The following is a 12,608-nucleotide window of genomic DNA, read 5'->3' as shown; positions in this document are numbered from 1 at the left end:
ACACAGCCACCGTAGACTGACGTGGTTCGTAAAATAGCCGTCAACAAAAAAAAAAAGAAAGAAAGAAAAGAAAATTGTAAAAAAAAAGAAAAGATTTACGTTTTCGCCACGCTTCCGCCATAAAAAAAAAAAAAAAAATGTTTTTTTTTTTTTTTGCGTTTTTTTTCTTTATTTTTTTCAGATTTTTTTGTGCATGTGCTCCCTGCCTCCCTCTCGCCCTTGCCGGACCCGGTGCCTCTGCGCTCTGTGCCGTCTGCGCTTGTAAAACCCGTCGTCGTTTCAACAACAAAAAAAAAAAAAGAAATAGTAGTCTGTCTTCCGTTACCTCTCGCGCCGTCTCGAATTTTCAATGGAGCGAATTGCAACTTGGAAGGCATCCGCTCGCCGTGTCGTCTGCTAGCCTGCCACTCCAACTGCCGTGTCAGATTCCCTCAAACCTTAGAATTCCCGCGTTTCAGAATATGAGTTCGTAGAACTGAGGTGTTGTTAACATGATGCGAAGCTAAATATAGAGCTCGTTATTCTGAAATATTCGTTATTCTGAAGTATGTTGTAGTGAAATAATTTTGCATTACAATTATAGGCAGTCAGCACGGGATTTTTTAGAAGTTTGTTAATCTGAAAAGTTTGTTAAAGTGGTGTTTGCTGTACCAAGATTTGACTGTAGCACTCTTATTTACAGCAGATACTTGAATTGAGACAAAGCATAACTAAGCATCGTGGGGGACCACAGTCGCACAACGTGGGGAAGCAGCAATATGCGAAGGGTAAAAACATGCCTCTGCAATGTGGAAAAGGACTTCAGTGCAAGGTTGGATAAATGCAAGCCCTACCCCCTAGTCTTTTCTTTTTTTTTTCTGTTAAGTCCTTTTTTTAATTTTTTTTTTTTTGCCACCCAGTATGGCATTTGATTACAACTACATTGTTGTTATCATCCTTGATACAATGGTTCTTTATATTCAGTGTATTGAAAGCATGCCATCACCACAGAAAATTTTGCGATAAAAACAATGCAAATACAACAACAAAAAACAACCGCATCTCCACGTGGTGAATGATGTTGATTGGGGCGAAGCTCTAGTGGTGCATGCTGCGGCTCAGCATGCTGAGCCGCAGCATGCCGAGCCTTTTGTTCGTTTTCATCCATGTCATGCTGCAGTCAAATGCTCAAATGCGTATATAACCACGTTCCATACCACACATTCTCTTTCTGACATGAATGAAAACGAACGAAAGGCTCGGCATGCTGCGGCTCACCGTCTACACAGACAAGCACCACCAGAGCTTCGCCCCAATCAACATCATTCACCACGTGGAGATGCATCTTTTTTATTTTTGCCCTAGACGGCACGTGAGCTCACGAGGAGGAGCACGTGCACCCGACGGTGGACGGACATACGGACATGGCTAGCCCCTAAAGAGCTTCGCCCCTACAAAAGCCAGAAGACAATGTTTTTTCTTATGCTACCGCCTATGCAAGCATCGGTCATCGCATCCACACTGGGAGCGCAACACCAGTAAAGAATGGCGGCGAGAGTTGTCAGATCGCGCAAGCAGACGACGCAGGCACTCTCTACGGCCGTACTCGCGGATATGTTTAACGGTTGAGGATACTGTACAAGGGCACCGATCGAGGACTATTATTTTTCAATTCTTTTCACATTCCTCACATTAGTTTATGTACTAGGGGCCACTGGTACCTTGACGTCCGTGAGCGAGGTCAGTGCTGGGGGTTCGGAAACCTGGCACTGAAGCACCTGCAACTCCCGGTAGATGTTGGGGAAGCAGACCAGGCTGCCCAAGAGGGTCACGGCCTCCACCCGAGGCATCTGGGTCCGGCAACAAAGAGACGGCGGGAGATCACAAACTGCGGCATTTGGGGTGGATAATCGTAATTACTGGTGGTAAAACCACCACTACCAGGACACAAAAGAAAACTCACAAACTGCAAATATTCGACATATTTGAGAAATTAAACCTATAAAGATGCTCAGCTATACCTAATCGAGGGGATCAATAAGTATTCTTGCTACATGCAAATATCTTTTCTTCAGTTACGAATAACTAATGCAGGTACCTAGGGCATCTCTGCCTAACATATACTCATGCATAATAACCAATTTAATTTTGAAAATTTAACTGCAATTATGATATCGACATTCACAAAGTTTCCATTTTTTTATTTTTAAATACACCAGGTGCGCACGTGCATTATCCCGCTTTGAAAATGTGCTTTCCTCCTAAGGAAGCTGCGTTTTAGCCCAGTTGAGTGAGCTTTTTTACCGAGCACTGGTGCACTGCAGAGAAGCAACACTCGCAGGAGCGAGCTCCGCGGGTGTTGCTTCTTCAAAGTGCACCAGTGCTCAGAAAGAAGCGCGCGCAGCGTGGCCAACCTGCCGTGACCAACAATTTGAAAAATATGAATATCGCAGTTCACCTCGAAGCGAGTATCGAATAACATATTATTCAAAACTAGTATTCGAAAATTTGAATATTCGCACAACTTTAATAATTAGACTTCAAGCACCAACTATGAACAAACTGCAGTGCCACACTATTGTTAAACCTAGGGGTGTGAGAATACCAAATAGTAGTTATTGAATCAAATACCGAATCGAATTAGGAAAAAAGAAATATAAAATTGAAAATTGAATAGTGATTTTACTTGGAGAATTTCGCTAAGTGGGCTGTGAGAATATTACATGTGAAGAGTATGCACCTGGTGCAGAATATGCATCTAATGCAAAACAAAAGCTTCAATGTACAAAAAAATTGGTGAAAAAAAAAAGCAGCTGCTGGACGTTTGGCATTAAAGTGGATTTTGAGATCCAGTTTTTTATGGCACAAACAATCTATCTACCCTAAGCGTCCTAAAAAAACAAGTTACAGTCATGCGTGGCTTTTTTTCCTTGTTGAAGGCACAGCCTAACACCCCAACACGCCCTCTTTTTTTATATCTGTACATCTCAAAAAAGATGCCGCAATATTTATTCTCGATTTTAAGGGCGAAGAAGGACACATGTGATTTTATTTTATAAAAATACACGGCTAGGAGTTAAATCTAAATCTGATTAAACTGATTTAAACAATATTTTATCCGAAGTAACAAGACATGTGGTTAGGTGACGCACGTCCCCGTTCAACAGCCGCTATGCATCCATTGCTCGGTCCATTTATCCTGTTTTAGAAAGCCCACGGATAAGGTTCCTGTGCAGATTGGTCGTAAGTGTGCATGTGTTGTGTTGTCGCATAGAAAGAAGGAAACCAAACAGAAGAGCGACGACATCTGCACGCTATCGACACTTTTGTTCTTTCGTAATGTTCTCGCGGTTCGCATTTCTCAATCGGCGAACAGTTAGAAACGCTCTCAAATCTAGGCACACTAATTCTTTTCCATTCTGTTTCGTTCAGAATCCAAACTTGCAGCTTGCGGTTCCAAAACGACGACCAAGACAACTTGGCTTGTTTTATCGGCATGGTTATTGTGGTTTTCTTTCTGCGATCTTGCAGTCGCCGATTTATGCTTCAATTTGAAACGAGAGGCTTTACTAATGAAAGAGATTAGATATGGCGTGCAATTTCGGCCCCCCAACAATTCGCATCTGCAAGTTAAGAGAACGAGATGTTTTGGTTGTGATTCAGGATTAGATTGTCACGAACATGATTAAATCTGCGTGTAAAGTTTGTGGCGTTCATTGCCTTTTTTTCTTTTCTAGCCTGTTTGGTAGATTCTTATACAATGGTAGAACCAAGAGGTGTTTCTCGCATAGTCCGTCCAACATCCTTGAGCTAATGTCGGGAGAAAAAACAGCTCTCATGTCAACTCAGCACCGACCGCGCGTCTTTTGCCGAATACACTGAATATTCGAATAACTGAATACTAGGAATTCGATTCAGAAATCAAAATTATTCGGAAACTTACTATTCAAATTGAATTCATATATTCAAGTATTCGCACACCCCTAGATATAACTGATGCATTCAACACAACCGGCCAGTTTGTTAGTAAATACTTCCCCAACCTCCAGTGCTTAAACAAAGAAACAATGCTCTCTACTTTTCCCTCATTAATTAGCTGACATTGAAGTGGGTTATTGTAGTATTCACTCACCCCTTTAACGACATTCGAGCTAACGACGCTGCCCGCACCATGCACGAAATTCAGGAGTAGCACAGTGTGGCCTGGGAGCTTGCTTGCGAAGAACTTGGTCCCACAGTACTTCACAATGGCGTTGATCACTTTCTGCGAACCAATGACGACGAAAACAACTGCTCAGCGCATTGCATAAACAAAAAAAGTAAATTTCTCTGGACTATACTTAGAATATTACTACAGTGGCTAGAGGAGCTCAGATAAGGTTTGCGGAAACATCTGACCCATAGAACGCAAGGCTGTTGATCATGGTAAGGCAGTAATTTATCGTGGTAATGCAGTAAATACTCCAACCCTTCGTTTAGATACAAAGTTAAGAAGATTTCTACAAATCAATTGTTTTGTTTTGTTTTGGAGCAAGGTCACTCTACAAACTAAGTGTCGGCATGTTCCTTTGTTAGCCCTAGCCATCTATCGTTTTGTGTCCTTTCTTTTGTTTTGTGTTCGTTTGGGTGTTTTGATGTTTGAGGTTTTTGCCTACAGTCCTGTTTGTTCCGGAAAAGGGTGGATCTAGCTTTTTTTTTTTTTTGTGTCTTATCTGGAGGTTCCGGTGAAATGATAAAGGTTCAACCCAACTTCTTTTTTTACTTGCTGTTTCGGCATTGTGCCAAGTCCTGTGCAGGTTGTCTTTTGACTTCAATCCTCCTTATCTGTTTGTGTAAAAAGTGTTCTCACTTTCTTGCTCTTTTCTTTGGGAAACCCTAAATAAACACAAACTTCCGTGAAATAAAATTCAGCTCTGTTTGAAACCTTGTGTGTTGTGTTGTCCTTTCTCCAGTGTTGATGTTTTGTCCTAAATCATGTTAAACCTTCACCAGCTCATTTGCACCCTAACTTTTTGCTCGTCCAGACATCTTGCAGAATTTGTCGGTTGTGAGTAGCAAAAAATTTTAGAGCTGCTGTGCTTTGTGTGAGCCAAAAGTTTAAAAAAAAGTCAGAAGATTATCAGAATTGATAATGATGACCAGTCTGTATTTGAACAAAGCAATTTGAATACTAATTGAGCATACCCAGTTCTTCGACCCTCAATGGAATGTTTCTGACAATGTGGGTGTAAGCAGCACTTAAGAAATCAGCCAGCAAAGCGCTTTGAACGGCAAAGGTATGCACACGAAACGCAGTGTCACAAGCTCATTTCGCAGCTATGCCCCACGCCCCCGAACACAACCGAGAATTGCAGCCGCAACTATGGCCACCGCCTTCGAATCGATCGTCTGCCCAGAACCACATTCAGTTTTCAAGACGCCAGCGAGGAGGCGGAAAAGGCCACGAAAAAGACTCAACGCAGACTACCTGATCCTCTCCGAGAAGGCCGGTGTGGAGGACGTTGTAGAACCGGGCAAGGAGGTCGAAGGAGAGGGGCACGTCGTGACGGCGCACCGTGAGCCAGCACAGGAGGCGCAGCGCCAACAGCTTGCCCCGCTCGTAGCCCTCCGGAAGACCCTGGGCCTAAGGAGGACAGGCGCGCAACAAAGTTGCCTCGTCTCGAGACAACGACGCACACACGGCGTGCGACAAAAACCAGATTTTTAAGGTTGGTTTACACATTTGTGCTGGAGTGCGATAGCGTATGTTGTGCCCGCCTGCAACTGCTCACAGTAAGAGAACGCACTGGCATGCATGATATCACGTGACCTCACAGTGTCAAATGACGTAATGGTGTGACGTCCTGCTGCCACCGACGTCGCGTCACGTGACATTACGAGCGAAGCGACCACGTCACGTCTAATGTGGCGTAATGTGACGCCAAGTTGTCGCAGGACATCGCGATGCGATGCAACGTCACAAGACAATACCTCGTCGATAACGGCCATCACCGTTTGCTACTGTAGGGGTCTCAAAAATGCCCAGATAAAAAAAAACAAAAAAAAACACATATTCCATGAATTTTTGCTGCAATGTGCATTGCTCCTAACATGGCGTGACCTACATTTCGGCTGACAAGAAACTCACCTCGAAGAGCCAGGGTGCAATGAGCAGCAGTGGAGGGATCAGTTGGGGAGGCGGCGGTGTGGCTGTGTTGTCCTCGGTGACTCCCAGATTCTCCCGCATCTGAAATTGCAATAGAGCTCCCCCCCTCGAGTTCCTCGACCAAAAGCACTGACTAGGAAGCCTACTTCCCTAGCACAGGGAAGCAACTAGGGAAAAACGAGAGCACAGACCAGCTGGTGAAACGTTCGGCGCAACGCAGTTCTCCAGGATGAGGAATTAAAAAGGTTTTTGATCAAAGTTCTATGTAATATACATAAAAGTATAGACTAAAACGCAAAGATAAGGCACATCTATTGCACTTGATTGGTCTACCAGGTGATAGTACATGCACAAAAATATGACAAACACCCCGACGTTGCGTTTCAGGCACCGCTCGATTGGCCACAATGGCTTGTAGAGTCTAATGCACTCCGACTTGAGATAAACAAAGTATACTCCCCAAACTAGAAATGATATGACCAAAGTCACTATTCGCTCTGAATTCCATTTGAACCTGCAATCCCCTCCCCTCACATATAGACCGTGCTACATCCGTTTGCCCCAGATCGTCAATCTTTCCAACTGCGAACACGTTACTGACATGGAAAAAGACGGGCCAGGATTCGCACCTTGACGAGGGTTTCCGAAAGGTCGATGAGATGTTCCATGACCTGGGCGTGGATGGCAGGGTCGCGTATGGCGTTCACGTTGCCCAGAGCGCCCAACATGCGGCGCCACAGGACCACCGCCACTTCGGGGAGCCAACCCTTGACCCCGCCGCCGGCCAGGACACTACGTCTATCCGTACCAGGTGGCACGTCTGCATCTACGGCATATGTGAATGCATGGGGTGCTGAACGGTCCTTGCTTCTGACAGTGCACACACACTGTTTGATCAGCTCCATCCCTCAGATTGGCTACGTTAGGTAAGTGCAAACGACATCACCTAAGACAGCTGTCACCCTAGCTTTAATAATAATAATCACGATTTTGGTCATCTTTATTAGCAAAAGTCGAGGCACTCTGGTACGCCAATCATCGCCTTTTGCAAAACAAAAAGTGTTCTAGATTTTTTGCTGTTTCTTTAGTCAGCGATTGACAAGTTAGATTGCATCATGCCCCACTGGAGCATGCATTGTAACGTCCCTAAAGTATGATTAAAATATATGCAAAAAAAAGGTGAGCAATGTGCCCAAAGGTTGTTTGTAAACTCCATGATTCCCACGAGACCTACCTCTTCTTTTCCGTTCTGACAGACCTGGCCGGTGACAAGGATTGGAAAGCTTTTAGCAGAACAACAATGTACATGTGACAACTACAGGATGTAACCCCCAAAACAATTTACAGGTTGTTTTCTTTCGCCGCAAAAATAAGCTAGGCATGGCCGAACGCTCGTTCTCCGCCGAAATATTGAGCTAGCGGTCTGAACCAAATGCCAACGTTTCCGAACATGCCGTTACCTTATTCAAAAGTCACCAGTGATTTTCTGAAATTTTCAAAGGGACAATGGAAACCGACGGAGTGCTCGAATACGTGGAGCTGAATGGCGTCGGCTACCAAACACGGGCAGAAACCAACCCCATTTTCCTAGTGAAATTTTTAAAAAAAATCACTTGCCGTGAGACACCCAAGAGGCACCCACCTCCACTTCCACCGAAAACTGAGTTAATCTAGACATGGGCACTTGTCCGGCCAATGTGGTAAAAACAAAGATGGCAGCCGGGCAATAAGGGGCTTTGAAGGCGGGGTGAACAAAACCGAAGAAAACATTCGTTTTCACCCAATATCCTCGTCATCACCACAGGGGGTTCGTGGCCACCGCAACGGGGCGAATATTTTCAGCTGACGGCAGCACTTCGAGGGTGTGGGTGCTTAATGTATAATTGGCACAGTTACCAAGCTTGGGAAATGGTATAAGCGGGTGCTCATACGAAGTGGGTGCTTCCGCAGTATTTTGCGGAATAACTTTTGATTGCGACAACGGTTAGTTCCGAGACTTTGGCATCCAGTTCGGACTGCTAGAGCTACATCTGGGCGGCGAATCGGTATTCGGGCGATGCATAGTTACTTTTTGTGGTGAAAAAATCGCAATAACCTTTGGGGGGGGCATGCTGTATTATATGCTTCAGCTGTCAAAAGAACAAAACCACTTATAAAACATTGCCTTACAACCAAACGTTAGAAAACTATGCCCTAGGAAGCAGACAATAATCAAATCTCATACAAGAATGCCAATTTGTCCGCAACACAAGCGTTTCTCCTCGTCTATATGAAACAGCAGTCCCCGACCTTAATGTGCTGTAGGCAGTGGCCGTTACGGTTAGGGAAAAGCTGTTTGTAAAAGAACACTGCAAATTATCTTCACAGACACCCGATATATAGCGGAACAATCCACATGAAAAATGTCAAGGATTGATCCCCCTCGAGACTTACACTATGAATGATGCGACGTCAAGACAAAGAGGAGAAGAGGGAAAGCCTACCCCCAGCGTTGCAGGCGTTGTCACTGCTGGCACCGAGCACGTCGATCTGAATGGGCGAGTCCTTGATGCTGGTGCTCTCGAGGCCACTAGATGGCGTTGGCGATGGCGACCGGCTGCGGTACTCAGATGCGTGCGACATACACGGGGACTCCACTGTGGACATACGTGCACCCACGTCATAAACACACACACGTACATGCATACACACATAGTACTACATACACAAAACTGCAGCTGGCCAACACGGTTTAGTTTTCATATGCTTTGCAAACTAGTAACAGTAAACAGCTGTCTTTACATTCAACCAGGCTTTAATTTTTGTAGAAATTTATTTTAGCAGTACCTCTTGAAGCGGTGAGTACTAGAGCATAGCAGTATACTTATCATTACCAGGCTCATTTTTACCTTTATGCCTACAATGTACTGAAGTCCTATTGTGCTCTAGCTACAAAAAAAGTAAATTTATAAACCAAGTTGTTCAACTTGGTTTACAAACCAAGGAACAACAAATTGTTCAGTTGGACAATGTTTTAGATGCGTGACCTTGAAGCGAGCATGGGACTATGCATGTACAGGGCCAAACGAACCACACAGAAAAAGCTCTGGGCAACTACTAACAATGCTTACAGTTAGATAGAATCCGCTAACAAAACAGTTACAATTAAAGTGGGTTAATAAATGAATGAAGTGTATTGAGAATTCATTCGATGGCCTGCAAACACTAGAGAATGTTAGTAGGTTACAGTCCCGTGGCAGCTGTCAATAAAACTGGTTTACGATTCTCACTATGTTCATATTTTTTAGATCCTCAAAGAAGTAATTCCACCAAAGTGATTGTTTCGGTGCTCCCGGAACATTGTTAAGGGGGAACACTGGTCTATTTTATCTCCAATTCTTTGTCCAACAATCTTTTACGATACAAAAAAGGCCTCGTTAATGAGGCGGCCAGCACACTTCCTCAAACAAACAAGTCTCGCGATTTGGGTAACAAAGAAATGGGGAAGGAAATTCTGGACTACAAAGGCAAGAACGACAGAAACAAGTGAAACTAAGTGTAGGACAGGGAGAGAGCCAAGACAGGTTAGAGTGCAAAGCGACGATACATTGATTACAGAGCATGGAGCACATCTCTCACCGGCGTGTTCAGTATCCTACACCGCTCACACGTCGAGAATGGTCCCAAAGCGACAACAAACGACGCCACAGGAGCTATCGTGTCGTGTCATCGGGCAGAGATCGAGAGACCAGAATTCGAGATGTCGTAAACACGCCAGCCAAAGATGCGCTCCAGGCACATACCACGCTACCGGTGTGCAAAAAACAAAATCTGCGGGCGTGAAAAAGCGGCCCGGAAAGGACGAGGGCATGCACACTCTTCCCTCACCTCGGAGGGACAAGTAATCCAAAGACTTGCTCCTCGTGAGCGGACACTGGCGACTGTCCGACTGAACGTTCGAGTCGGACGACACTGAAGGAACCGGGAAAAAGAGAGACAGAAGAAAAACAAACAAACAAAAGAACTGCTGGAAAAAAAGGACCGGTGAAAAAAACACAAAAGAAACAGCTAGAAGGGAACACCGTTAGAGGGCGACTCCACTCTACGCGGAGTTCAGCACGTCTCCGAACCATTGTCGTAAGGATTTGCTTCCTTAAGGGGGGGGCGTCGATCCTGGGTATGAACTTTGAAGCAAGATGGATTAATCGGCGTCTGCACGCGGCAATCTTCTCAGATCGTCGTCAAACGTTCGTTTCAGCAGTCGGTTTTACCGTGTGAAATTTCAAGACTCTGTTCCCTCGAAAAACTAAAACGTCATCGAAAAGTTTGACTCCAGATCTGCACAATTGTTTGTCTTGACTTGTATTAGTTCCGAAGTTAACCTCTCAATAAGTGGAAATAAAATTATGCAAAGGTTATCTTCACTCCGATCGATTGCTGCTGTCGTGGCATTTTCCAATTATGACGTGTTGCGTCGCCTCTTGATAACACTCGAACCTGACTGTTCATCTAATGTGTCCGCACGCGTCGGTATGCGCCGTTCAAATTTTCCACGTTATTGTTCGAACTTTTTGCAGCAACAAAACTGCCTCGAAACTTTGTGCATTAAAACCAACCACATTAGTACACCTCCAATTAAAACTTCATCTAGCTACGTGCAGATGCTAATTTTTTCCGGCTCGTTTTATAGACGGCTTTAGGATCGACGTCGCCCTATAGATGGCTCAACTTAAAACTTACGCTAAGTACTAATGTATATGATATACGTGCTCAATTCCTTAAACATTTTTGTCACACACAACTGGAGCTATCATTAATAACAGGACTGGCCCTCTGATGCGACCCACTAAGGCACGGCTTACAAACTGACGAAGTCTACAATCAAGCAGCCAAAACAAAAAATATTCCCGTACACAAAATATGTTAGAGTCATCAACGTTGGTGCAATCATGTTTATACCAAAACTTGCACACTCACGCTGCGTCATGTCATGTGACATATCACACGACAAAACATGCTACTTCGCGTGACCACATCACATGGTCATGCGGCGCCTATGACATCACCTCCACCTTAATTTTTCCTGTAGCTTTTCCGGGTATTTTTTTTTTTTTAGATAGCCTCCCCTATAATATAATTTGCGCAAATAATAACATGGGATCCCACAAATGCTTTTCTTTTGTCGGCACTGTGCCCCATCCGAGAAACCCAGCAGAGTTCAGGGTCGGACCACAAAAGGATGGTATCAGCATCAATTTTACGTAGCACATAAACTGCATGTTTGCAAGCTGGACGCCGTTGCCTGCTTATGCAAATCTCGGCGGAGCTGCCCTTCAAGCTCAAGTGTGAGCTACAAAGAGTGGCTGCGCAAATAAAAAAAAAAAAAGGCTGTGCAGAGAACGGAACAATTTGTGCAAACTACAGAGTGAAGAGAGATGAGCAAACTGGCTACACACAAAGTCTACAGTTTGAATAATACACACTGAATGATTGACACAATTTCAAGGTCGATTTTCATGTTTCTGCGTCCCATCTGCGTGTATTTTATGCAGATGGGAGGTGTTAAAACTTTATTCACCTCTTTTCACAACCTCGCGCAAAAGTGCAATCACAAACCTTTTGATACAACCATCAGCTTGCACTCATAGCCTTTGTGAATTGGCAAAACGAAAGGTGCTTATGCGCCAAACCGAACGGAGTGATATGAACATTCGGTACCTCGAATCCGCGAGTGTTTAGATTCAGAATTGCGCGTTTTCAACGAGTCGTGCGCGAGATTCTTAGGAGGTAGAAAACGACATGTTTGTCCTGGCGTAACATTTGTTGCAACACTGCTGACGAATGTTTGAAAGCGTGGACCCTTACCTGACGCAATGTCAAACCTGTCTTGAGCTGGAAAAGCCCGTGCCCTGTGATTTCGTCGCAGCCGCTCGACTAAAGAGAAAAAACAAACATGAACTCGGCTTTTGTGCTTTTTTTTTTTTTGTCCCATATGTAGTTTTATTATCTAGCCTAGTTTTCTAGAGTGCAGAAAATAAATAACAATAAATTTAAAATTGCAAACATCGAAATTTTCGTTCCTGCTTTGTTGTACAGCTTCAGCAAGGAACGTACCTAGAGATGGAACTTTGGAGCAATTTTTAGAGTGGAAAAACCTGTGTTCAGATGTAGTTTTTAAGAGTAAAATGCACATCTTAGAGTAGCTGTGGAGCAGTCTGCAGCTTAAAAAAAAAAAGACACCTGGAAGACTGCATAAAACAAAAAAATGCGTTAAAAAAAAAAAAAAATTACAAAGCCACAACAAAAGGTTTACAAAAAAAACTTCCTACCCAGAAAAAAATGTGGCAAAAAAGAGCTACATTGTTCACTATACAGAAGATGTGAATCCAACATCCTGCTTCATAACAATACTTTTAATTGCTTAATCCTGTAGGTAAAATTTCTAGACAACACAGAACTATGTAAAAGTGTGGACAAATGTTCACCCCCAGAAAATAACTCATTC

At 44.0% G+C, this 12,608-nt stretch overlaps 1 protein-coding gene across 1 annotated transcript in view; it reads right to left on the bottom strand.

Annotated features, from left to right (window-relative positions):
* Window positions 1-12,608, bottom strand: part of LOC8044009 (ral GTPase-activating protein subunit alpha-1) — an 85,758-nt gene that overhangs the window by 34,777 nt on the left and 38,373 nt on the right. The window contains exons 18-25 of the mRNA XM_029993773.4: window positions 11,969-12,037; window positions 9,992-10,075; window positions 8,608-8,760; window positions 6,754-6,950; window positions 6,107-6,205; window positions 5,447-5,602; window positions 4,112-4,243; window positions 1,701-1,829 (exon numbers count right to left, since the gene is read on the bottom strand). Coding sequence (XP_029849633.3) covers window positions 1,701-1,829; window positions 4,112-4,243; window positions 5,447-5,602; window positions 6,107-6,205; window positions 6,754-6,950; window positions 8,608-8,760; window positions 9,992-10,075; window positions 11,969-12,037 — 1,019 coding nt within the window. The remainder of the gene's footprint in view (window positions 1-1,700; window positions 1,830-4,111; window positions 4,244-5,446; window positions 5,603-6,106; window positions 6,206-6,753; window positions 6,951-8,607; window positions 8,761-9,991; window positions 10,076-11,968; window positions 12,038-12,608) is intronic.

Source organism: Ixodes scapularis, unplaced genomic scaffold (assembly GCF_016920785.2).
Source record: "Ixodes scapularis isolate PalLabHiFi unplaced genomic scaffold, ASM1692078v2 PGA_scaffold10__122_contigs__length_95168666, whole genome shotgun sequence".
Taxonomy (NCBI): Eukaryota; Metazoa; Arthropoda; class Arachnida; order Ixodida; family Ixodidae; genus Ixodes; species Ixodes scapularis.
Note: the sequence above shows the minus strand (reverse complement) of the source record. Positions and strands in the feature narration are given on the sequence as shown.